General features: G+C 34.8%; 1 protein-coding gene across 2 annotated transcripts in view; it reads left to right on the forward strand.

Annotated features, from left to right (window-relative positions):
• The window catches only part of LOC145270350 (calcium/calmodulin-dependent protein kinase type IV-like), a 107,923-nt gene that overhangs the window by 50,848 nt on the left and 29,912 nt on the right, over window positions 1-27,163 (forward strand). For both annotated transcript variants that reach the window (XM_080126002.1, XM_080126006.1), the window contains exon 9: window positions 25,095-25,170. In XM_080126002.1, the coding sequence (XP_079982128.1) occupies window positions 25,095-25,170 (76 nt within the window). The remainder of the gene's footprint in view (window positions 1-25,094; window positions 25,171-27,163) is intronic.

Genomic DNA, 27,163 nt, shown 5'->3' on the forward strand with positions numbered 1-27,163 from the left:
TCACATACACATTTTAAAAATTGTCACATACACATTTAAAAAATTGTCACATACACATTTTAAAAATTGTCACATACACATCTTAAAAATTGTCACATACACATTTTAAAAATTGTCACATACACATTTTAAAAATTGTCACATACACATTTTAGAAATTTCCATATATACACTAAAAAACATTTTCTTCAAATAATCTGGCATTTATTGTACAAGCAAGATTTTTTTCTCTTAACTTACCATCGTTGATATAATGTTTGTTTTGTTTTGTTTTTTTGCAAGTTCGCGGTTAGTTGGGCAAGTGTGTCTCTTTATGTAAAGTGAGCTGTTGGGTTTCTTAGTCAAAGGATTGAGTTGATGGGGCATATTCTGGCAAAAATATGACTTTGCAAGCCTGCTGTTCGATGTAGAAAAACGGACACCATTTTAATCTAAAATGCAAAATAAATTCGTTGTTAATTGTTTTTAAATTGGAAATTTGTTTGAAATAAAAAATTCTTTTGTTGAATCATTGATGGAATCGAACAACAGCTTGAAAGAAATTGGTAAAATTGATTCCCCGAACATCACTTTGCACCACTTTTATGAAGATTAAAATCAAGATATAATGATATTAAAGCTTAAGTCTAGAATCCTTATTCCAATTTTAGTCTGAAATGTAAAGCTTTCATCCTTGTAATAAATGTGTGTATAATTTAATTGTGGCATCTTTTATACTAGCAAGGTTACTCAACGTTATCCGGGAGCAGAAATGTTACATATTTCTATTAAAATATCTACTTCTTTATCCGGCTCTCTATCCCCATCCTTTCTTCTCTGTCCAGACCATTCATTTCCCTGCACATGTACACAGTCAATTCGTTTTTATAGATTACTCAAGTAACCCCCTGGAAGACCTCATCAGTTTGCCTGTATTTAAGAATTCAGGTGATAAGTCCTCTCCCTCTCAGTACAGACCAATAAGTTTCCTGTGTGTTATGAGTAAGTTGCTGGAATCCATATTAAATAGAGAAATAGTCAACCACCTCAGCAGGAATAACCTTCTTAGTGACACACAATATGGCTTCTGCTCTGCAAGATCTACCGCAGATGTGCTGACGGTTATATCCCACAGGATTAGTGAATCTCTTGACAAAGGCTTCCTTTCTAGGGCAATTGCTCTTGACATATCAAAGGCCTTCGACAAGGTATGGCATAAGGCTCTACTTCACAAGATTTCCAGCTACGGTATAACTGGAAATGTTCTCTCAATCATTAAATCATTTCTCTCATATAGGCTCATAAAAGTAGTGGTAGATGGACAAAAATCGGAGGCCTGCAATATAAATGCTGGAGTCCCTCAGGGGTCAATCCTGAGCCCAACTCTCTTCCTGATCTACATCAATGACCTCCCTAAACACATACTTAAATCATTCGTTGACATCTATGCTGATGACACGAGCATCTACGGCAACACAGCAAAGGCTGTAAATGACAAAGTTCTCTCTGATTCTCTCCCCTCTGATCTCGAGCGCGTGGTTCAGTGGGGGAAGATGTGGCTGGTTACCTTTAATGCATCCAAAACCAAACTCCTATCCTTACATCATCAACGCTCTGATCCCCATCTGGCATCAATTGTGATGGATGGCTCTTGTCTGGGTGAGGCCCCGTGTTTTGATAAGCTTCTTGGCTTGACCTTTACTTCTGATCTGAAATGGAACACGTACATCAAGTCTGTTGCCAAGGTCGCTGGAAAGATGGTGGGATCCTTCTACCGCTCCAGAAGATATCTCACTACTGATGCAATTCTCTATCTATATAAAAGCCAAGTACGTCCAAGGATGGAATACTGTTGCCATATCTGGGCAGGAGCTGCCAAAAACAGCCTATCATGCCTTGAGAGAGTACAAAATAGACTTCGTGGTTTAGTGGGGGATGCCCTTTTCTCTACCCTGCAACCTCTCTCCCACAGAAGAGACGTTGCGAGCCTATCCTTGTTTTATCGTTATTTTCATGGCAGGTGCTCGTCTGAACTCCAATCCCTGGTCCCCCCTCGCCAATCTTTCACGAAAAACACCCGTCTAGCTGAATCCACTGTGAAAAATTTCCCCCACTCTATATCTGTGCCTAAATCAAAATGCGGATTCCATGAACAAAGCTTCTTTCTTAGAACTGCACGCCTGTGGAACTCTGTTCTGTCTGCCTGCTTTCCTCCGGACTACAACTTGGATGTCTTCAAGTCCAATGTTAACAAATTCCTAATGGACCGCCCCCCTAATTAAACACTTCATCAAATCTCCACACTAACGCAATGTACTTGCAATAACCCTTATCCCTGAGTGGCTTCCGGGCCTTGATAAGTGGTGATCACTGTGTAAAAAAAAAAAAAAAAAAGTAACGAGTTGATTTAAGGGAATTTACTCCTTTATAAAAAATCAGTTATTTCCCTTTAGCTAGTACATAATATGGCTGGAAAATTGACCCCCCCCCCACACACACACCGATGAAATTTGTGCCAGTTTAAGGTCAAAGAATGATTTTTTATTTTCTAAATTTTAGATATTATTTATCCGGGGCAATGCTGATGAAGAAAATACCAACTTTGTAGGTATTTGTTTTGTTATTTTTTATTTTTAGTCAGATACAAACATACACACAGACAACTGCTCTTTATATTATGCTAGGTGGCCGCCCGGTGTTGCCTGGTCATAAAATATGCATAAACATTATATTTAAATTCATGCAGAAACTGAGACGTGCAGGCGAGTATTATCTTTTTTCTAAATAGTTCATTTCTTGTAAAAAAAAACTCGAGCTGAGATCGAAACCAAAACTTAAAGACTGTGAGTCAAGTACGATAACCATTACACCAGCTTGACATGACTTTCAAATTGTGTTTTCAAACCAACTCATGCTTAGCATAATGAAATGGCCTTCACGAAAGAGCTGGAAACAGATAAAAATCTGGTGGTCTCCCACGTACCAATTTTTTAATTTTTACCCATTAGCAGCCCTTTTTTTTCGGATGAAAACAGATCAAACAGTTTTCAACATGTCTGAATCACCTATATACTAAATTTCAAGTCTATAGATTAAAAATTCATTGAGTATATAGGTTGAGAAGTGTACTCACACACACATTCTCATTTTTATAGATATATAAGATAGATAATGCTATTCACGTGATCATTTATCTTTCTCACAGATCCCCTTTATTAATTATGCAATTATGCAGGTGAATGGGTATGCTGGCTCGTTTGCTTAAAGCGTCACATTTAATTGCATCTTTTCACAAATATTTCCTTGTCATGCTACAACGGCGGCTGGAAACATAAAGATCGAATATTCGAAACAATTCAACATTTTGTAACAGTTTCCTGAATGATTAATCGTGTTTTGCTAAAAGAATCCACTTTCAAAAACAATCTGTAAAAAACTTTTCTTTGCTAATTCTTTAGATGAGATTTTCGATTATATATATATATATATATAGTAATTTATAAAATTTATATATATATATATATATATAACTAATTTATATATATATATATATAACTACTACATTTATTCACATAAATTTTATAAATTACTATATATATATATATATATATATATATATATATATATATATATACAGTAATTTATAAAATTTATGTGAATAAATGAAGTAGTTATATATATATATATATATATATATATATATATATATATATATATATATATAAACACGATGGTTCTAGGTTCAATCCTTGGCTTGGGAGAGATGCTAGTCTAGTGACACTGATGAGTTGTGATACAACGAAACAGGACTGTATGTCGATGACTACAAATATATTTTAAGCCCACCTCTTTGGGTAGAGCACTGTCATAAATAATCTCACCCGCTACTTAATTGGCTGAAAAATGCGAAGCTCGTTGTTTGTTTGTTTACAAACAGGCGGTTTGAGCACTGTAAAAGTGGTGGCGGATGTCTATTTAAATAGACATTCTGACGAGTTATTTGCGGGCGTTGCTTCTGTGGTCGAATGGGAGAACTGCCGACTGTCAACACGACGGTTCTAGGTTCAATCCTTGGCTTGGGAGAGATGCTAGTCTGGCGGCACTGATGAGTTGTGATACAACAAAACAGGACTGTATGTCAATGACTACAAATATATATATATATATATATATATATATATATATATATATATATATATATATATATAGAGAGAGAGAGAGAGAGAGAGAGAGAGAGAGAGAGAGAGACGCATAATCGTATTGACACACCGGTTCTCGTCAGATCACCAAAGTTAAGCAACGTTGAGCCTGGTTAGTATAAGATGAGTGACCATTTGGGAATTCTAGTCACTGTATGTGCTCTCCGCTTATCTCGGCATTTGTTTCCAGTTGTCCTGAACATACACTTCACTTGCCACTGGTATTTAACAATGTTGTATATATTTCTCTTAATGCATTCGTCTGTCTGTCTGTATGTCTGTCTGTCGATTCCACTTATTCCCAGAAACTATTGGTATGATTTGGTTGAAATCTTGTATGATCCTTTGTTATTATAAAGCGAACTAAGTACTATAGAAGTTAATAAATAGTTAAGGATTAATAATTGGGATTAGTATTTAATGCAAAAATGAGCACATATTTAATCGTTTTCAATCAATTTCAGAAATAATCCAAACTGTAAAATAAACAAACTTTTCTATTGATATTTTTATAGCTTATCTACTTGATTTAGGGATCCTTTTATGAGAGATTTTTAAATGCGTCTGTCTGTTTGTTTGTTTGTTGGCTTCACTTATTCTCAGAAACTACTGGACTGATCTTGCAAAATATTTGTATGGCCTTTCGTTATGATAAACTATAGCAAACTAAGTTTTATGGTATCCGTTAGATTCACAGTTAGAGATTAATAATGTGGATTAGTATTAAATACAAAAATGAGCACAAATTTAACCATATTCAACCATCAATTTGGCATAAAACAGTCAATCTAAGTCAATGAACTATAACTTTTGCCGGTTTCTAAAAAGTCTAGTATACATACATACATACATACATACATACATACATACATACATACAAACATGATGATGGCAGCAACTCGTTCTCGAGTATTGCCATTACTTAATATATCTCTGGCTCAAATGACGCACACATGAGCGCAACTAGCAGCACGTACCAGACGATCACCTCGGCGAACCTTCTATAGTCCAGCACATCCAGTGATGACCAGGTCCAAGCTGTGGTGCCCTGAACACCTACCAGACCAGACCCTGGAAGTTCCAGGGCCTTTATTGCCATTCACACCCATATCTACATTAGTCCTCATTGAATGTCCGTTTGCCGTTTCAGGCTACAGCCAGCCTTTTTGTTACCGAGATACACACTGATTGCAAAATATGTATTCCATTGCATATCAAAAAATGCCTGTGCTTGAAAGTGTTTATAGTGAGGAAAAACTTTGCACCGAGACAATCCCACTCTCTAAACAACTGCCACATTGAACCAAAAAGAAAAGCAAGTCAACATCATTGGATGCAGCAGTCGCCACAAGTTTTATATCAGGGTTTTCCTTCTCCTAGAGAGGTTGCCTTCACCATGGCTTACCGAGCCCTCTTCATCCATCATGCTATTTGATCCAGGACTGGAACTTAGGTTGCTAGGCACCAGAGCATATTCCACACGTCGATGGGTCATGTATGCCACAGCTTACAGGGCCTCAGCTCCTCTGGAGGTTTCTGTCAGGGTTACCTCACCCTTAGCCTTTGGTTAAACGAACCTTGGTCCACAAGGCAGTGGAGATCCAGTTATATGGTGCAGGACACTCGCCGTTCATCAGAGCCCAGTCTGTGTGGCAGTGGTCATGACGTGCACGTGGGGTTAATTTGTCTCGAAGAAGCAGAATATGACGCTAAGACATCTGTGTGCTTTTGACACACGTTTACACCAGACCTTGACTACTACATACATACATACATACATAAATACATAATAATTGCTGCATCTTTCCAGATGATCGCTGTCACATTGTGTTCTCCCAATCTTGTTGTCCATGCCATCTCAGATAACTCTGCTCTCCCGTCGCAGATTTGCACATTTTGAGGCAGATGTGACATACAAATTGAGCAATTTCCATCGAGTTGACTTCCTCTGGAGGTTGAGGGGTATTCCTATGAACATCACATGTCTTCTCAAACCAACAATAGACTTGCAAACTTTGCTGCATATTAAACAGATCGTTTGGTTCGGACTAATAGGTGCAAAGTTGACCTGAACAGGAGTTTTGTGCAACTTAAGGTGGTTGGCATAGCCAGCTTTTGCTAAAAGCACTCGTTCACAAGTGTCGCATTTCCAGCTCTGTGTGTCATGGTTAAGACCATCAAATAAACCTTTGCAAAGCTCTCACTTCAGATTGCTGTGGGCCGTCTTTTTTTCTCTAGAGCATCACAACTTTCACGTACAAGCTTTCGCCACTTCAGCCTTTGCAGTGTAAGTTCTTCCCATGTGTTGATGTCGATTTGTAAGACTTTCAAATTATTCTTTGTAGAGTCCCTGAACCTCTTCCTAGGCTTGTGTTGAGGGTGCTTGCCATTTTCCAGCTCCCCATAAAAAATTTGTTTTGGCAGCCTACAATCTTTCATTCGAACCAGGTGGCCCACACAACGCATGTGAGATCTGATTACAAGAGTCTCAACACTAGAGCAACATGCTCTCACAACATACACACACAGATACATATAATGATGGCAGATCAATTATTACATGTTTCCAGCATTTCAAGCCTACACGCATCACAACTTTTCTATTGCTATAGGACTATTTTATAGACAAATTCCTGCGGGAGTATCTATACAAAGATGATGTTACAGAGATTTAGCTTTGTACGACAGCTAAATCTCTCTCTTGGTTCAAAATGTTGAAGTCCAGCAACAAGCAAGAGCAAGATAGCCAACAACAAGTTAAACTGCAGACCAGCTTAATGCACATACTGGTCTCCCGCTTTATGGTTTTTTAAATCAGAGATTTGCTTCTCCTAGAGGGGTTGCCTTCACGGCTTACGGGAGCCCTCATGGAAATAAACACATGCATGCACACATACATGCATACACACAGAATGCGCGCAAACATACATATGCATGTACACACACATGCAAACATACACACATAGAGGCTCACATTATAAACATGTACTTACATATGCATACACACACGTACACATGCACATACATGTAAAATACACATGAAGGAGCGTTCCAAAAGTCATATATCCTCAATGATCAGGATGAAGGTGATGGGTACAATTCAATGAGTTTGACAAAAAAAAATCCAAAACAAACTAAATATACATAGAATCAGACGAAAAATCCAAATGAACAGGACATACATACATACATACATACATACATACATGCATACATACATACATACATACATACATGCATACATACATACATATACTCCTATAATTTTTTTTTCATATTAAAAACCCTTTTTTCTGTTTATTTAGTCATTTTATTTATTGCTTCCCCACTGAGCAAATTAGGCACAAGGCCGTTTTTAAATGTGGAGAATGAGGTGAGGGGGACCAGCCCCCCCCCCCGAGAGGAAACTGGATAGTGACAATTGGTATGAAGGGTTTCCTCTACATTAACCAAAACTGATTGCTCAAGAGCAATGGTCTGATATGTGGGGTTGCCCCCACATATTACTTTCATTGCAGTATCTGCCTGAACAGATACTACACTGTGAGATATTAAATTCTTTATTCAAGCTAAAATTACAAAGTAAGTTCTAACTGAACAAAAAACTTAGGCACAAGGCCAACTCAAAAAGGAGAAAAAAAGGGGGGTCGTTGGTCATCCTTGTCACTCCAGAACTAAAACAAAAGTTTCTCTTAGCTAGTATCGTCTACCACCATAATACCGCATTCATCCTTTTGTACTGGGGGACTCCTACTTAGAACCCAATTGTTTAAAACATTTTTTATTAACGTGTAAAAATAAAAAAGATAACAATAATGATGATACAATAATACATTTGTGTCGAGGGCGGAAGAAAAAAAATGCAAAAGTGGTTGGTAGCACCCTCCCAACCCCATCTAGTTGATAGATCGCCTGTTCCACCGGTTTGTAAAGGAACCTGAGCTCCTGCAGATCGGTCTCTAAGTGGGGATGCTCTATAGATAGGACGAAATGAAGAAAAGAAAATTTTGTGGGTGAGGGATGGGGGCGTTAGTGATAGATTTCTTTCTCTTCAAGATGGGCGAAATTTAGAGTGAGGGGTGAAAAGAAAAGGAGATAGGAGGGGGTGGAGATCTTGGAGGCTTCCTAGTTGGGGAGGGATGAAGCATTCAATCGGCTAGCTAAGAGGCTGAAAATTGATTACGCTTGACGGAACTGCGCGTTCAACACCTAAGCAGAGAGTATTCAAATTTGGCTCCTCTTCGTACACACAGACTTGCTACATGTATCCATCTTCTGTCAAATACCGAACGATGCAGCCTTCTTTTATCACATCTGATCTTCACCCATAGTTGGTGTTTAAAGAAACCGATCAGATCCTGATCAGAAAAAGACCCTCCCCCCCAGCCACCTTGCAGACACGACGTCCAAATCACAATTCTGGCCACGGCCAGAATCGTAATGTAGACCATTTGTTTTTTCCTGTCCCACAGCAGCCTCACGTTATCAACGACATTAGATACGGTAATCGGGTGAGAATGCTTGCTTTTGTTTTACGGCATATCAACCCTTTTCAGGTTATTTAATGCTAAATCCAAAGATTCGGAAGAAAAATTTTTTAATAGAATATTTGTTGTTTTCAAGTTGGTTTCTATTTAACCCATAGTTAGGACCCTAACAGGTACTACCACTCCGGGTCAGAGTGGACCTGGGAGCAATGGCAATTAAAGGGTGGCTCCACACTCCCCAAGCCCGCAAGCTGGGGCCTCACCACTGGATATAGTTTAAGGTCATACCCAGGACCGAGAATGCTTGGGATCGATGCGGGCCGTCACCTCGCTGACATACGACCAGTACTGGTGGAGTTCACAGCAATTGAAGAAAGCATGATCAGTCGTTTCTAAGGTCGTTGTTCCACAATGGGGACAAGCAGGCGACTCCAAAAATCCGAAACAGCATTGTATGTTGTTGAGTGGAAGTGCATTTCAAGCCAATCGCCAGGTCAGAGAGAACTCTGAATTGTTCAGATGACTCGAACTTGGTGCCCAACTCCACATGGAGCGAATCTCACTCTGCTGCCAACCCAAATGCGCACATAGCGGGTCGTTGGCAGCCCCTCTTTGATAACAGAAAAAAGATCTTGGCCCGAAGGCCAAGAAGAAAAAAGGCGAACTTTTTTCTATTTATTTAAAAAGAAAATACAACTTTGTTATATATTGCATTCATCTGCAAAAGATCTAGTTAATTTGCATGTTCTCTTAAACATTCATTTTAATTTATATACTCTACAAATTTGTTTTGTTGTTTTTTATGTATTGATATTCATATTAAAAACCTTTTTTCTATTTATTTAAAAAGAAAATACAACTTAAAAAAATTTTTTTTTTTTACATTTTCACCCAAACAAGGCACATTGCCACTTTGGTGTAGGGGGCTACTATCAGGGGAAACAACTACTGGGTTACTATGTTGGGATTTGCGCAGCAAGATGTCGGTTCATGTTACACTTGAACTTCTGCATGTCAGTACAGTTGGGGAAGCAGGGACCTGGAATGGAATTCCAGAGTCTAGCGGTTCTGGGGAAGAAACTACTGGAGTAGAAAGATCTTTTACATCTAGGGATCTCTAATGTGTGGGGGTGGGATTTAGCTGCCTGTCGGGTTTGTTGAGGGTGTCTATGTCATGGGGGAACAAGTGTCTGGAGTTCGTCAGAGCATTCACCATTGCAGAACAGGCAGAGGGATGCAACATTTCGTTGATGGGACAGAGGCTGAAGCTTATATGCCAGTTCAGGGCCTATCAGATTGGCGACTCTCTTTTGAACCTTTTCTAGGAGCGAGAGACTAGTAGCAGATGCACCAGCCCAAATGTGACAGCAATACTCCATACATGGGCGAATGGTGGCCTTATAGACGTACAGGATACTTTCGGGTGTTAGTAGTTTTCTAGCACGGTAGAGAGAGCCTACCTTCTTCGCAGAACTTTGTTCTATATGGGTCATGGAATTGCATTCATATGCAAAAAATCTAGCTAATTTGCATATTCTTTTAAACATTCATTTTAATTAATTCCCTATCAGTTTTTTTCGGTTTTCTTATGGGATGATCATCTTTAGTTAACTAATACGTGTAATTTTATTCATGCAGATATTCCACATGATTTATACTTGTGTAATATTTGCGTAAAAAGGTTATAGTAAACACAAACCCCTTTTGATATATATTTCTGTATATGTATATATATTTGTTTAAAAAATTTTGCCTACTAAACTCCTCTGTCAATGAAATTTCATATGTAGGGGATTCGAATCCATGCCAAAGTTTATATTTGGGTTTTAGCCGGGGAAAATCAGTGCAAATATGTGAAAATTAAAAAAATTAAATTTGCCAGGTGAAAGTCGAACGATGGCATTACAATTATGCATCCGTAACGTAATAGCTATCTTCTCTATATATATAAAATGAACTCATTTTTCCCATGTGATTTTAACCTTAATAGGATTAAAAATCAGAACATTTCATGCAAATGTAATATGCACAAACTGCAGCACAATATCTAAGGTGTGTTATAGGCCTATTACCTCTCCACTTCCTCGATAATCTTAGATCCCTATATTTTTTCTGTTGCGAGGTCACAGCCAAAATCGGTTAAACACAATGGAAGTGGTAAAATCTTTTCTCTCTATAAAATTCCTCCTTCCCCCATCACCACTTAACACCGTTGCTGGATCGTTCACAAGGAACAGTTACGAAGGAACACCAGTTTGAGTTTTCTTTTCTTAGTAGTTGCTTAAAAAAACTGGAATTAACTGAATTGAAGCGTTACTTCGGAGTTGCTTAAAAGACTGGAATTAACCGAATCGAAGGGTTATTTATGCCATTTCTTTTTTTTTGTTTGTTTTTCCCCCTATTCGCTGTGTTTTTTGGCTTTTGGTTTTTAGTTTTCCATGAATTTTTGCTTTTTGTTTTTCTGCTTTCTTTTATAAAGAAGTTTTACGTTTGTTCACTGTTTTCTTTTTGTTTTGGTTTTGCCAATTTTTTAAAGAAATTTAACATCGTTTTTCATTTTTTTTATATTAATACTGGATTATTTTTTTATATTAATACTGGGTTATTTTTTTATATTGATATTGGCTTATTTTTTTATATTAATACAGGGTTATATTTTTTATATTAATACCGGGTTATTTTTTTATATTAATACTGGGTTATTTTTTTATATTAATACTGGGTTATATTTTTATATTAATACTGGGTTATGTTTTAAAATTAATACCGGGTTATATTTTTATATTAATACTGGGTTATGTTTTAAAATTAATACTGGGTGATTTTTTTATATAAATGCTGGGTTATTTTTTTATGTTAATACTGGGTTATTTTTTATATTAATACTGGGTTATTTTTTTATATTAATACTGGGTTATTTTTTTTATATTAATACTGGGTTATTTTTTTATATTAATACTGGGTTATTTTTTTATATTTATACTGGGTTATTATTTTATATTAATACTGGGTTATTTTTTTATATTAATACAGGGTTATATTTTTTATATTAATACCGGGTTATATTTTTATATTAATACTGGGTTATGTTTTAAAATTAATACTGGGTGATTTTTTTATATAAATGCTGGGTTATTTTTTTATGTTAATACTGGGTTATTTTTTATATTAATACTGGGTTATTTTTTTATATTAATACTGGGTTATTTTTTCATATTAATACTGGGTTATTTTTTCATATTAATACTGGGTTATTTTTTCATATTAGTACTGTTTTTTTTATATTAATACTGGGTTATTTTTTCATATTAATACTGGGTTATTTTTTATATTAATACTGGGGTATTACTTCGCTTACACACACACCTCCAAGCAACCGGACAACGCCGTGTACCCCTCCCCCGCTAGTTGTTTCATATTTTAATTTTAAGCCTTGCAGCAAACATGTCGTCATAGCTCAAGTTGAAGGAAATAGTAAATTGTAAGCTAAACGTTTTGGTTTTGATTCTTAGTGGTGGCGCACGTATCATTTTCTTTTTTAACTTTTTAAATCATTACTATATATTTGGTCCAATATAATATAATAATCAATACGAAATCTGCATTAATCAAAATATCATATTTATGCGTATTTTACGACCAGGCAATGCCGGGTGGCAAGGTGGAACAATAAAGTTGTCGGCCTAAAGAAAACAACACTACAGCCTTATTTTAAAACTTTTATTTAAAAAAATCAATGCAGGTAACTTGATTATGTTGCAGAGCTGACATCTATTCAGTGTAGCCACCTTCAGCCTCAATCATCACCTCGATACAGGTGTGGAACTGGGAGCATGTCTTTTCCACAAGCAGCAGCAGCAGCAGCAGCAGCAGCAGCAGGAGCTCGGCGAATACTCGGCAGATGGCACCGATCAGGCTGGCTTTGGTATTGTGGGAGGTCGTGTTGGTGATGTTCTCGACGTATGACCAAACAAAGTAGTCCAGCATTTTCAGGTTAAGGGAGGAGGAGGGGGCAGTGAGAGAAGGGTGCAAAGTCATAGCATTCTTTTTGAAGCCAAGCCTGGGTTTCTTTGGACTTGTGGGCCGGCGCCGAGTCCTGCTGCCACACCCAGTGTCCTAGCGGCCACTTGATTGCACCAGGGGATCGCCATACTCTTCAGCACATCCAGATAGACTGTGGTGTTGACTTTCAAGCCGACTTCAAAGATGAGAGGTGGGACAATGTGGCTCTCACTTGAAACCACACCAAAGACCATAACCATGGCCGGAAAATTTTTTTACCACCCTGGGTGCTTCCCTGTTATTCGTGACAATCCAGCGATGCATTTTTAGGGTGCTGGCAATGGTCCTGTTGTCATAACTTGGATCGGTATATTTCACCTTTTATTTATACCGATCCTTAATTTATAAAGCTCAATGTAATTACAGAGCATATAACAAACAAATGACAAAAGTCTATATTCCAAATTTCATGATGTTGACCATCTTACAATTTATTCCTTTAATTTACATTCACAATTCTTGACTGCAATTGTTTCGTAGCGCAAAATTATTCACTATTATTATTCATTATTATATCAATCAATGAATCTATTCTGCCCTTAATTTCTCAGAAATCGTAACTATCAATCCATTAAAATAAAATAAGATGTATTTGGGCATGACAAAAAAATACAAAAATTGGAAAGGAAGTTAAAATTACTTTTTATTGCGTCAAATACATTCAACAATTTAACTTACTATGTTTTTATAAAACAAAAAAAATACAGCATCATAATTAGCTTAAAACCACTACTCCTTCCTCCATATGCAACAACAAACACTACATAACATTCGTTATTTTCATAACTATACGGCAAGAATACTTCAGTGCGAGGGAAGAATATTATTATCAAAGACTAGCGGAGGGTAAAACAAGAATAAGCGAAGTAAATATTTTTTAAAAAACACAAAAAAATCTAACGTAAGGCAAACGAACGATGTTAAATGTAAAAATGGGAAAAACAAAAAAAGAAAACGCGAAACAGAAAAACGAACGTTAAAACTTTGTTAAAAAATCTGTAAAATAACCCCCCCCCCAAAAAAAAACACGTGAAAAATGGCTTAAATAACCCTGTTTCAATATTAAAATTTAAAAAATCGAAAAAAAAAAAGAAGATATCTCACACCACGATTCGAACCCAAAACCTTTAGATAATGAGGCCGCGCTCTAAGCAACTGAGCTAAGACGATGTCGACGAAATTGTGTCTGTTTTTTCAATATTTAAAGTAAATCATGTTCCGACGTCGTATGACGCATGCATAGAAGCAAACTTGTCATGAGAGGACGGTTTCTGCTGACCCCTCCCTGTAGAAAACTGATGATTTTAGGGTGAAAAAATTAATGTTTTTGGTCAATTTTTCAATATTTCTCGGGCGAAGGTTGGAACTTTAAAATGATACCAAAATCTGTGACCCGTGTCGAAAGTTTTTGCGATACATACAAACATACATACATACATACATACATACATACATACATACATACGCACATTTTCGCTTTTATATATATAGATAGAAGATTAACTGTCCCATTTGAGGGTTCTTGATAAGGTGCAGAAACGTATCTGTAATTTGATTGGCCGCACTCTTTCTTCTCTCCAACTTCTCTCTCACAAACGTTATGTTGCTAGTCTCAGTCTTTTTTATAAAAACTATTGTGGCCTGTCTTGTTCAAAATTGTCTGATTTATCCCCTTGTTCCTATATTCCAACCGACTAGACTCGTTAGTCGCTATTAATTCATTATTTTAATATCTCGTAGTGATATAGTTTCCTATACCAGCAGCTTCTTTCTAATAATTACAAGATTGTGGCACTCTCTTTCTGCTCACTGTTTTCCTCCTACCTTGGTCTTTTCAAAACTAAGATTAATAAGCATCTCCTGTTTTTGTGATAATTACCTTTGATTCTTGTTGGCTTCTTATATCAAGTGGCTTCATACATTGGCTGAAACAATTTCTATTTAAAAAAAATTAACATGGGGTAAAGAACTTTAGTCCCACTCTCGGACAACGGGTCCTGGTTATAATAATAATAATATGTTAATAATTAATAATACTCTGTTAATAGTTAATAATAATATTCTTTTAATAGTTAATAATAATGATATTCTATTAATAGTTAATAATAATAATAATAATATTCTTTTAATAGTTAATAATAATAATATTCTTTTAATAGTTAATAATAATATTCTTTTAATAGTTAATAATAATAATAATAATAATATTCTTTTAATAGTTAATAATAATAATATTCTGTTAATAGTTAATAATAATAGTATTCTTTTAATAGTTAATAATAATAATAATAATAATCTGTTGATCGAAATGTCATTATTCTTGATTTTAGCATCATATCAAAAACTGTTTTCAAAAAAAATTCTGAAATGTAAAAAGCAACTAAAACTAACAATAAAAACAATTTGCAAAACTGAATCGAAATTCTAAATTTGATTAAAGTTGAAGGAACCGTGTCAAGGAAAGAACTGGATTTAAAATTCCAAAGCGTAATCAGAAAACAACAATCTAAAAATAAACAAAATTTAATGAAAATTTAAGATTAATTTGAACTTTAAATGACAGATTTCAGACTAAAAACACCTGAATCAATGAGGTTTCTTTTTAAAGATTTTTAAGTGGTCTTAAATTTTTAATCAGCAGGGTATGTATAACAACATATGACTTTGTCTTGTCTATAAATACTATTATTATATTTAAGCTGCACCATTCCTGTTGAGCTTTACCGTGGTCACGGTTTTACACATCTTGATAAGTCCATTTGTAAAGCCTTCAATCAATTGTCATGATAATTTTTATGAGTTTTGTGATTTCACTATAAGAACATTGTTTAAATTGATTTCCAAAATAAATTTCAGGAGATTAATTACTTTGCAATACTCATGGATATCTGACCTACTATAAAATATTTCTAGCTCAGTTTCAAACTTTCCTTTCAATCATGAGATATGCTTCAGTTGTCAAGGATATCTGTTCTGTAGGTAGTTTTTCTTAAAACTAGCAAAGCTTTTCTTGTAAAACAATTTAGCAAGTATTAAATGTTTAGTTGAAGAATATCCATTATATCAACAGATATATAGTCACACAGTTCTTTAGCTTCGCCCTTGAGTGTTTGTGAAAGATTTTCACAGTATTTGGTGTTTTTTATCTCTAAAATAGCAGTTTTGAAATTTGTTATGTATTCATCGACTTTATATATGCTAATTTCCCGAGAAATAATTTCAACATGAGACATAATTTTATGAAATAGCTCAAACCAAAATATGAAATTTTCATCGTTCAAATATTTCAGAATTCCTGTCGCTTTTGCAACGGTCTCATCTACATATGATGTTGACTGAATTTCAGTGACAGTTTTTTTATGCTTGAACATTTTCATGAACTCTATTTATGTATGTTAAAGTTCCACCTTGTGGCGGATGGACGTAGAATGCTTACATCCAGATGCTTCTTGAGAATGGACAGACGCTGTGGTGATTTAGAAAAGAAAGTCGGAATAGCCAAAATATTAGAGATAAATATTCTAGCATTTCGTGTAATGCTTGCTGCATTCCTTATTATCAAATTAAGTTGATGCGCATAACAGTGAAATGCGCATTACTATAAACTGCTTTTATTTTCGCCTGAACACCAGCTTTCTTTCCTTTCATGAGATTTGCATCATCAAATGTCTGAGCTATCAGTTTTTGGCGATTCCATATCTAATTGTTGTAGAATAAATTTTGATATCCCATCAACGGTTTGGTTTTCTGAAATAAAGAATCCCCAAAAGTGTTCAAGTATTTTTTCATCCAAGACGTACCGTAAAACAATGATCATTTGTGTATATTCAGACACATCTGTTATTTCATCAGCCATAACAGCTACAAAGTAAGCTTTGCTAATTTCTGCCCTTATTTCATCACGGTATATTTGTAAAAGACAGTCAAGTATGTCATTCTGAATGGTCTTGGAAACACCTTTGAAGAGACTACTGGTTTCTAAGTGATTCTTTAAATCTGGATCTAATTAAGATGCAAAATTTAATAATCCTCTAAATACACTTGGATTTACTGAATCATCTTTTTTCATCATGTCCTCGTAAGGGAGTTTCAAAGTTCCCACAAAAGAAAATACAATCTATTATTTTAGATAAAATTTCACGGTTTTTCTTAACATTCATGTTATGATGATTGATTGAAAATCTGTAGGCCTCACTAAGTTTTTCTTTAATATTTATGGTCCCCAAAATTGATAGGGAAACTACAGTGTCAACGTGCTTCTCATGGTTTTCAGTTCTATCTTTCATTTTGCTAATAGTTGTGAAACCATCTTTTGTCCACGTTACATCACCCCCAAACAACAAACAAGGAAAGGGGAACAATGCCTTTTTTATTTCTTGGGGACGTAAGGAGGCCATGGTTAAATTCTTTTTATATCAATTGTGTTGGGAAAGGTAAGTACTAGGTAGTCTATTAGTAGAATATCAAATAGGGTAGAAGGAATACAATGTTTATTTACGAAAAAAGTTTTACTATTTAAAAACGGTTTTATTTATCTTTCATTTTGCTAATAGTTCTGAAACTATCTTTTGTCCATGTTACATCACCCCCAAACAACAAACAAGGAAAGCAGAACAATGCCTTTTTTTAGTTCACAACAGCAAAGCCAACTTTTCCGTTGGTACCATTAAAGCTACGAATATGCACTTTGTTGTTGCTAATGCCTGGCTGAGATATTTGAATATCAGGCGTTGAACGGCTTCTTTTCTTAATTTCAACTTTATCATGGAGAGACAGCTGTAAAAACTGAATATGTTGAAGTTCACTTACCATCGCAGAAGTTATTTCTTGGGGATGCAAGGAGGCAATGGTTAAATTTTTTTATATCAATTGTGTTGGGAAAGGTAAGTACTAGGTAGTCTATTAGTAGAATATCAATTACGGTAGAAGGAATACAATGTTTACGTGATCCTCTTTTTGCGATTCAACTGAACCGGAAGTTCTAACTGAGTTGAATCATACTTTTATAACTTTTAGGTCACAGATTTTTATTAACGAAAAATGTTTTACAATTTAAAAACAGTTTTATTCATAAAAACTTTGTTGTTAATTAAAAATAGGCGTATAACAAAATAAGCTTGTCATTAAAATTGTTTTTTAATACAAATATTTTTAACTTTGCCATTATAAGCCGTCGAAAAAGGGATAATACGCAAAAACATTTTAATTAAAAAATACTATTTTAAATTGTGTACACTTTACAGAGTAAAAAAAAATATACAAATATATTTCTTTTTAACTTTACAGATTAAATAAAATTTGACGGGCTTTTTCCGCAGGCAAACAAACGAAAAACATTTTTTAAAATACATTTAATTTACAATATTTTAATAATTTATTTTTTCATAAATTTACTTGCCTGCAAACGATGGTAAAGTTAGGAGTTTTTCATTTAAAAATGGTTTTATTGGATAACAGTTTTATTCAAAATTTAAAAATGTGTGTTTATAACAAAACTTTGTAAATAAAATATAGAATAAAAAAAGTTTACATGTTTGTACTATGAGCAAACAAAAAACATTTAAAGATACATAATTTGATTTACAAATCTTTTCACAACTTTTTATATAAAAACAAAAACAAACTTTGCTATTTACTATTTGCTTATTTTAAAAAACGGTTTTACTTACTCGTTTTGTTATTGCACATTTTAATTTAAAAACTTTGTTCAAAGTGTAAAACTTCTTACGTTGTCCTCGTGGGAGGTAAATAAATGCTAAAGCTTATATATATATATACATATACATATATATATATATATATATATATATATATATATATATATATATATATATTATTTTTTTAATTCAATTTTCACCCCAAACAAGGCACAGTGCCACTTTGAAGCAGGGGGCTACTATTAGGGACTTAATTAGCGGGGTCATTATGAAGGGAGAAGAGTAGAAAGATGTTTATTAACATTACACTTGAACTTCTGCATATCATTGCAGTTGGGAAAGCAGAATCCCGGAAGGGAGTTCCAAAGACCTGCAGTTCTGGGGAAGAAACTATTGGAGTAAAAGGCTTTCTTGCACCTAGGGATTTCTACTGTAAAGGGATGAAACTTAGTAGCTTGTCGGGTTTGTCGGGGGTAGTTACGTCGGGGAGGTACAAGTGTTTGCAGTTCGTCAGAGCATTCACCATTAAAGTATTTGTAGAACAGGCAGAGGGATGCAACATCTCGTCGATGGGACAGAGGCTGAAGCCTAGATGACAGTTCAGGACCTATCAGGTTGGTGACTCTCTTTTGAACCCTGTCCAGGAGCGAGAGACAAGCAGCAGATGCACCAGCCCAGATGTGACAACAGTACTCCATACATGGGCGAATGGTTGCCTTATAGAGGTATAGGATACTGTCAGGCGTAAGTAGTTTTCTAGCACGGTAGAGGGAGCCAACCTTCCTTGCAGCAGCCTTTGCAATGCTCTCAATGTATCTATTTCAGTTCATATTCCCTGTAAACGTTAGGCCGAGGAGTTTAAAAGAAGTACTTTCAGGCAATACGTTCTTGGCCATTGCTATTGGTGGTAGAGAAGGTTTCTTGTAGTTATTGAAGGAAACAAGCTTAGTCTTAGCAGCATTGAATGTGACCAACCATTTTTGTCCCCATTCCACTATAGATTGGAGGTCATCCTCTAGTGTTTCTGCCATTTCCTTGGATATGTGTTCATTTGTTTTCCCCTCATATCTGTTATAGAGAGTGGTGTCATCGGCAAATATACCCATCTCCGAAACAATTTTATCAGGGAGGTCGTTTATGAATATCAGGAATAATAGAGGTCCAAGGATAGACCCCTGAGGTACTCCCGCATTTATGTCATATTGTTTGGATGTATGTCCGTCGAGGACAACTTTGATTTTTCTATTACTTAAGAAGGATTTAATTACATTATGAATTCTTCCAGCGATTCCATATGATCTAATTTTCCTTAGAAGACCATCGTGCCATACCCTGTCAAAAGCCTTAGATATATCAAGGGCCACCGCTCTACCCTCCCCTGTTTTATCCAATGAATGGTATATACGTTCAGAAACTACAGTTAAGATATCTGCTGTTGAACGGGCTTGCCTGAATCCATATTGTTTGTCAGTCAGGAGTTTAGCAGCTGTTAGGTGCTGGACTAGGGCTTGATTTACTAAGGACACAAATATTTTGGCGAAAAGCGGGAGGAGGCTAATGGGGCGATAATTTAGTGGGTCAGTTCTTTCACCAGAATTCTTGAAGACTGGTACCACAGAGGCGGTTTTCCAGCAGTCGGGAAAACAAGATTCGTTAAAGCATTTATTGTAAAGTTTGGACAGAACTGGAGCAACCTCGGCAGAGCATTTTTTTAATAGCACAGCCGGGATGAGATCTGGTCCACATGCTTTTGAGGTGTCTAGGTTTTTTATAATAGCATGTACCTGAGAAGGGGTGATTTTCAAATCGCCAAGTGTGGCATCTGTTCGCAGAGGAAAATCAGGGAGTGAGTGGTGTACCGAGTTCAGTGTGGAGTTTGAGGCAAACCGACTGGCAAGCAGATTAGCCTTGTCAGTTGCCGTGCAAGCAACCTCATGATTGTTTGTTAGTGGGGGAATAGTTGACTGTCTATTATTAACTATGCTGTTGTAGATTTTCCAAAAATCGCGGGTTCCTAATTTCTGTGCTTCGATGCGCTTTCTGGTGATTTCAGAGTAATCTGTCTTAGCTGTCTCTATCACTATCTTACAATTATTTCTAGCTTCTATAAACTTCTGTTTATTTGAGCTGGACTTATGTCGGTTGAATCTGCGGAACGCATGCTGCCTTTGACAAATGGCAGCTGCACAAGCAGAAGTAAACCATTGGGAAGAGTGGGGCTTGCTATAGAATTTCCGTGCGGGAACATGTGCTTCAATAGCAGTTTTGAACCATTCAGTTGTCTCATTTGCACACTGTTCCGCTGGAAGAGTAAAGATATTTTGCCATGGGGCATCTCTGATGAGCTCCCTGATGGCTTCCCAATCAGCCTTTTTGTAATACCTCGTTGTTTTGAGTAGTGGGTCTTCAGTTTTAGGGCGAGAATTTATGCTGATTTCTACCATTATCACAGCGTGATCAGCATTCCCGAGTGGGCTGTGGGCATTTGTTGTACAGTCATTGGGAACCGTTGTGAGAAAGAGATCTAGAAGTGAGGCATGTTGATCGTGCTGGTCTGGGAAACGTGTCGGAAATGTAACCAACTGAGATAGGGAATGGGATATAGAGAAGCTATGTGTTGCGCTACCAGCAACGTCTGTGTGATTAGAGAATCCTAGCCAGTTACTGTGGTGGACATTGAAGTCGCCAAATACATGTACTTGTGCGCTAGTATCGAGGGAGAGTGCTATATCTACGCTGTCTGAGACTTTGTTTATTAGGGTACAGTCTTGGTTTGAGGGAGAGCGGTAGAGAAAATACAAGTAGCTAATATTGTGTTGCATATTTAGTCTGAAGCACATAAAGGCCTGGTCCTCTGATTCTAGTTTTATTTCTCTAGTCAGGGGGAGAGTGTTACGAATATAGACTCCAAGTCCATGCATATGTCTGTCCGAGTCCTTACGGTAGAGTGGGAGATAACCAGGCATGTTAAAGTGGTTAGAGGGAATGGAGGAGTGAAGGTTAGTTTCACTTAATGCTAAGATATCCGGGGTGTTTACAAGGAGAAATGACTCAACATCATCTAATTTAGTTCTAAGCCCGCGGATATTAGTAAATGCAAGCCTCAAGGGAGGAGGCAGGTTGGTTTTCTTTGAGTTTGGTCATGGTTTAAACGTAACTTTTGCTTGAGATGTTTCATTTTGCTTAATTTAAAAGTTTTAGTTAGAGTGAGTGCGTGAGGGGTTCTGGACAAGTAGTTGTGCAGAATACCAGACATGCAATACAAGTAGACCATCAGCTGTCCTCACCCACAGGATTGTGGCCTCAGGAAAGCCCACCGTGTATGAGTGCAGGGTCCCTTTCCATGCATATATTTCTATTTCTATTTCTATACATATATATGTGTGTATATATAAATGTGTGTGTGTATATATATATATATATATATATATATATATATATATATATATATATATATATATATATATATATATATATGATGTTCTGTTTGCTCTGTGGTCTGTAAATCGAGTGGAGGCCTGAAGCGTCATATGAGCGTCCACAGTAGAGCAGCACCAGTTGGCATCCCTCAATCTCAGTTTAAGTGTGACCTTTGCAACAGACTGTGTAAGAGCAGGGCTGGTCTGAAGAGCCACCTTCGTTCGCACAGAAAATAGGAATCGATGCATTCTTGATCACATCTCCACATGTATATATGTGTGTGTGTATAAGTGTATATATGTGTACATAATTATAATTAAAAAAAATTTTTTTTCAAAAATACATGAAAATGATTGAGTAATCAACAATAAAGCAAGGGAAATATGGTCTTCTTCTGTCAAGAAGTGACAATCACCATCACTATGTGTGTGTGTGTGTATATATATTTGTGTGTATATATATGTGTGTATATATATATGTGCATATATATATCGTGTGTGTGTATATATATATATCATGCATGTGTATATATATGTGTATATATATGTGTGTGATTAAATATATGTGTGTATATGTATGTGTGTGTGTGTGTGTATATATATGTGTGTGTATATATATGTGTATATATATGTGTGTGTATGTATATGTGTGTGTGTATATATGTGTGTATATATATGTGTGTATATATGTGTGTATATGTGTGTATATATATATGTATGTGTGTATATATATATGTGTGTGCATATATGTGTGTGTATATACATATATGTGTGTGTGTATATGTGTGTATATATATGTGTGTGTATATATATATGTGTGTGTATATATATGTGTGTATATATATGCATATATATATTTATATATATGCATATATATATAAGTTAAAAACATTTCTAACTAAAATGTATTTTAAAAATAAGATTTTCTTCGCTTTTCTATAGAAAAAAATGTAAATATTTTTTATTCTGTAAAGTTTAACTACTACAAGATAAATAGATTTCAAACTATATAAAAACACAAACAAAATAAGCCATATAGGTAAAAAAAAAATAACATTAGTTGCGTTGGTAGCTTCAAGGCTAAAAGCCCGAACACTTTTAATTAAAAAAAAAAAGTTTGGCATATTGTATATTTTTGTCTGCTTAAATCGCATTTAAAAGTGTGGGAATTTTTTTTTAAGGTGGAGATTTTATTTACGAGAACACGTTACACTTTTTAATAATAATAAAAAGAAAACATTTGTAAACAAAGCCTCTTAAAAAAATAAGAGAAAACGCGCAAACGCCGCATTTCACGAGAGTTTGGAACTGCGAAAACTACAGTTCCAAATTGGCTCATATCGGCCGTTCTAGATCGGGCATGCGCACAAGCGAACTTCACTAAGAATGTGTAACTGTGAATTTCGCAGCTCCGAGCAAAGTTTTACTTTTATGCTTATATGAGTATGGGGACAGTTATCGACATTAAGCTTCAGGATTATACATATATATATATATATATGTATATATAAATTATTAATATGATATATTATCACGTACAAAGAAAAAAATAAATGTATTCTTTTTTACGTGTATCGATAATATTGAGTAGAAATGACTTGAGGGTGCTGCAGTTCCACAGCTCCAGGCACGAGCCGCCACTGGGCGTTACCATTCCTTATATCTATTCTGTGTTCGTAAAGTCTTAATTTCAATTTACGCTGTGTCTCACCTATGTATGCTTGATGGCAATCGTTACATGGGATGGAATATATACCGGCGTTGGATGTGAGGGTTTTGGGAGAGTGCTTGGTAGTTTTTAATGTCTGTATTATTGTTGTGGAAGTTGTTTGTATCAAGTGAAAACCAAATCTATTAGGAGTGTCGTAGAGTTTTGTATTTTTAGTGTGGGTGGGAATGAAAAGATGTCTGTTTAATAGGGAGGTATTTGTTTTATTTTTCTGTCTGTTTATATTATAGTGTACTTTCGTAGCTTTTTTCTTTGCGTAAGAAATGAAATAGGACGGGTACTGTAATTTTTTAAAACATTCGTAATGTATTGAATGTCATCATTAAGATATTCCGGGGTTGCATATTCTAAAGGTACGCAAGAAAAAAACCAATAATCATGCCGGTCTTTATTTTATTATTGTGGTGCGAGTAGTAATGAATATAATCGTTTTTGTGTGCGGTCTTTCTATGTACTTTGAAACGCAGATCGTTTTCTAATCTGATGAGGAGTATATCTAGAAAAGCTAGGGAGTGGTCTTGTTCGGATTCATATGTAAATTTTATGTATGGTTCTACTGAATTTAAATTTATTTCTTAGTTGTTCTATTTGTGCGTTTATAGGGAGAAAAATAAGAATATCGTCTATGTATCTAAAGTATGTGGAGTTTTTAGGTAGTCTGAATTTGAAAGAGAGGTATATCTCATGTAGTATAATACTTTTCCAAGTTACAAATCTCAAGGTTTGATCATTTATTGCTTTTCAAAAGGTGGCCATTATAATATCGTTTTGTATTGCAACTAAGAAGTCTGCAAAATTATTGCTGTATATTTGGTCACGTACTCATCAGATGTTTACTTTAAAAAAACTTATAAAAACACCATTTTGAACAACTTACATTGTTCATTCAAACTTGATAATTGGAACTTGGAAAAATTATTATATTATGATATATATGCTCTGAACCCAATAAAATGTCATTCATTGAGTTTAGATTATTTTAAAACATTTTCAAAATTTATATAAATTTTTGTTTTCATTATAAAAAAAACTTTATGAGAAAGAGTTTTTAATCCATTACGTTTGGTATATGCAAATTGAGTAACGTTTCAAGTAAATGATTAATCTCCACACACACACACACACACACACACACACACACACACACACACACACACACACACATATGCGTATATTATAGCAGCAAGTCATTGTCAATGCATATTTGGTTAAATACGACAGTTTTCTTTTTTCTTGATTTTTCTACTAATTTTCTGGATTTGATGAGCGTTTCTTTTTGATTTCAGATGAATTGTGCAGTATATAACTGATTGATTTTGTCTTACTTTCTCAACACCTAAAACTTTCCATTTTTTTCATTGTGATAACTTTCTAATATTTCCTTAAGTACATATTACACACAATGCTTCAAGCAAACTACATCTTCTTAAAACTGAATATTTTGCTGTTAAAATTGACTTTGAAAATATAAAATTGACTTTGAAAATACATAAAATTGACTTTGAAAATATATAAAATTGACTTTGAAAATATATAAAATTGGCTTTGAAAATACTTTTCAGCTCCTGAGCTTTTGGAAGGAAAGATGTATGACTATGCAGCAGATATGTGGAGTATTGGAGTAATCTTATTCATTCTGTGAGTATCGTTTATTTAAACTCTTTGTCCTATTTATCTCACTTACTTTTTTATATAAGGTATTACCTTAGAGGGGCATATGCAAAAATCTGCAACATTCTACAAATGGTTGTGCGTGACGATGCTTCTTATAATTATGTGTCACAAGAGGTTCCAACCACGACAATCAATCTAACAGAAACTGAACCATTTTAGTGGCCTTTTAGCTGTTGGACTGAGGCAAATGTTCTGGGTACCCTAAATATAATTAACTTTGAAAATACATATCTTTAAATTTTTGACAATTGTATTAGGTATGATCACAAGGGAGGAGGGACACTAGTGAAAAAAGGGTACAAAGTCATAGCACTCTTTCTGAAGCCAAGGTTTCTTTGGACTTGTGGGCCGGTGCCGAGTCCTGCTGCCACACCCAGAGTCTGTCAGCAGCCACCAGATTGCACCAGGGGATCATCACATTCTTCAGCACATCCAGGTTACTATGAGAGTGAAAGAAAAATATTTGTTTTTCTTCATTGTTGAATACCTCTTGCTTCTTCTTCCGCATGTTTGTTCATAAATGAAGACTCGAAAACACAAAAAAGATTTTCATTAATTACTTTTATTATTGGTATATTTTGATGATGATGATGATGATGATGATGATGATGATGATGATGATGATGATGCAGCATTAATTATTTTTATGGGAATCCCTCCAAGCAAGACACGAAACCACTTAATGTAAGGTGCTAAAAAATACTGCATCAAAGTTAAAAACCAGCCAATGATGAGTGTGAGATGGATAAGATTCCATCCCAGAAATCAGCAATTCTTCCCCCTTTGTCAGAAACATCGCTCATATAAGGACTAAACGATAAAATAAAGTAAGCGAGAGTTACAAGGTTGACGAAAATAAATACAACGTCCACTTTTTACTCTTCATAAATTGTTTTGGAAGGACCAGTTTTGCACATACATTTTACGCAAAACAATCTCCCCTTGTGAGTCATATTTTTAGGATGGCTCTAAAGTTAATATGAACCTGATTTTGTTTGTATATTATGAATGTGCAACATGATCACGTTGATTCGCTAGGTAATAAGATCAAAGTTAACTGATGTTCAGCCTGGTCAGTACTAGATGGGTGACAAAAAAAAATACCATGAAACAAAACAATAAAACAAAACAATAAAAAACGCAACAAAACAAAGCAATACAAACAAAACAATAAAACAATAAAAAACAAAGCAATAAAGCAAAACAATAAAACAAAACAATAAAATAAAGCAATAAGAAACGAACAATAAAACAAAGCCATAAAATAAAACAAAAAATAATAAAACAAAATATAACAAAACAAAGCAATAAAACAAAACAAAACAATAAAGCAATAAAGCAATAAAATACAGCAACAAAACAATAAAATAAAACAATAAAACAGAACAATAAAACAGCTATAAAACAATAAAACAGCTATAAAACAAAAAACAATAAAACAATCCAACAAAACAACAAAACAATAAAAAAGCAACAAAATAAACCAAAACAGTAAAACAATGCATTAAAATAGGAACAATAAAAGAATTAAACAAAACAATAAAAATGAACAATAACACAAAACAATTAAACAAAACAATAAAACAATAAGACAAAGAAAATAAAATAAACCAAAACAATCAAACAAAACAATCAAACAAAACAATAAAGAAAATAATAAAACAAAATAAGACCAAACAATAAAACGAAGCAATGAAGCAAAACAATAAAACAAAACAATAAAACAAAACTATAAAGAAAAACAATAAAACAATAAAGCAAAATAAAACAAAACAATAAAACAATCTATAGAACAAAACAACAAAACAATAAAACAAAAAATAAAATAAACCATAAAACAAAACAATAAAACAAACTATAAAACAAAACGATAAAGCAAAACGATAAAACAAAACAACAAAACGAAACAATAAAACAAACAATAAAACAAACAATAAAACAAAATCATAAAACAAAC

Source organism: Euprymna scolopes, chromosome 4 (assembly GCF_053919585.1).
Source record: "Euprymna scolopes isolate OS-2025 chromosome 4, ASM5391958v1, whole genome shotgun sequence".
Classification (NCBI taxonomy): domain Eukaryota; kingdom Metazoa; phylum Mollusca; class Cephalopoda; order Sepiida; family Sepiolidae; genus Euprymna; species Euprymna scolopes.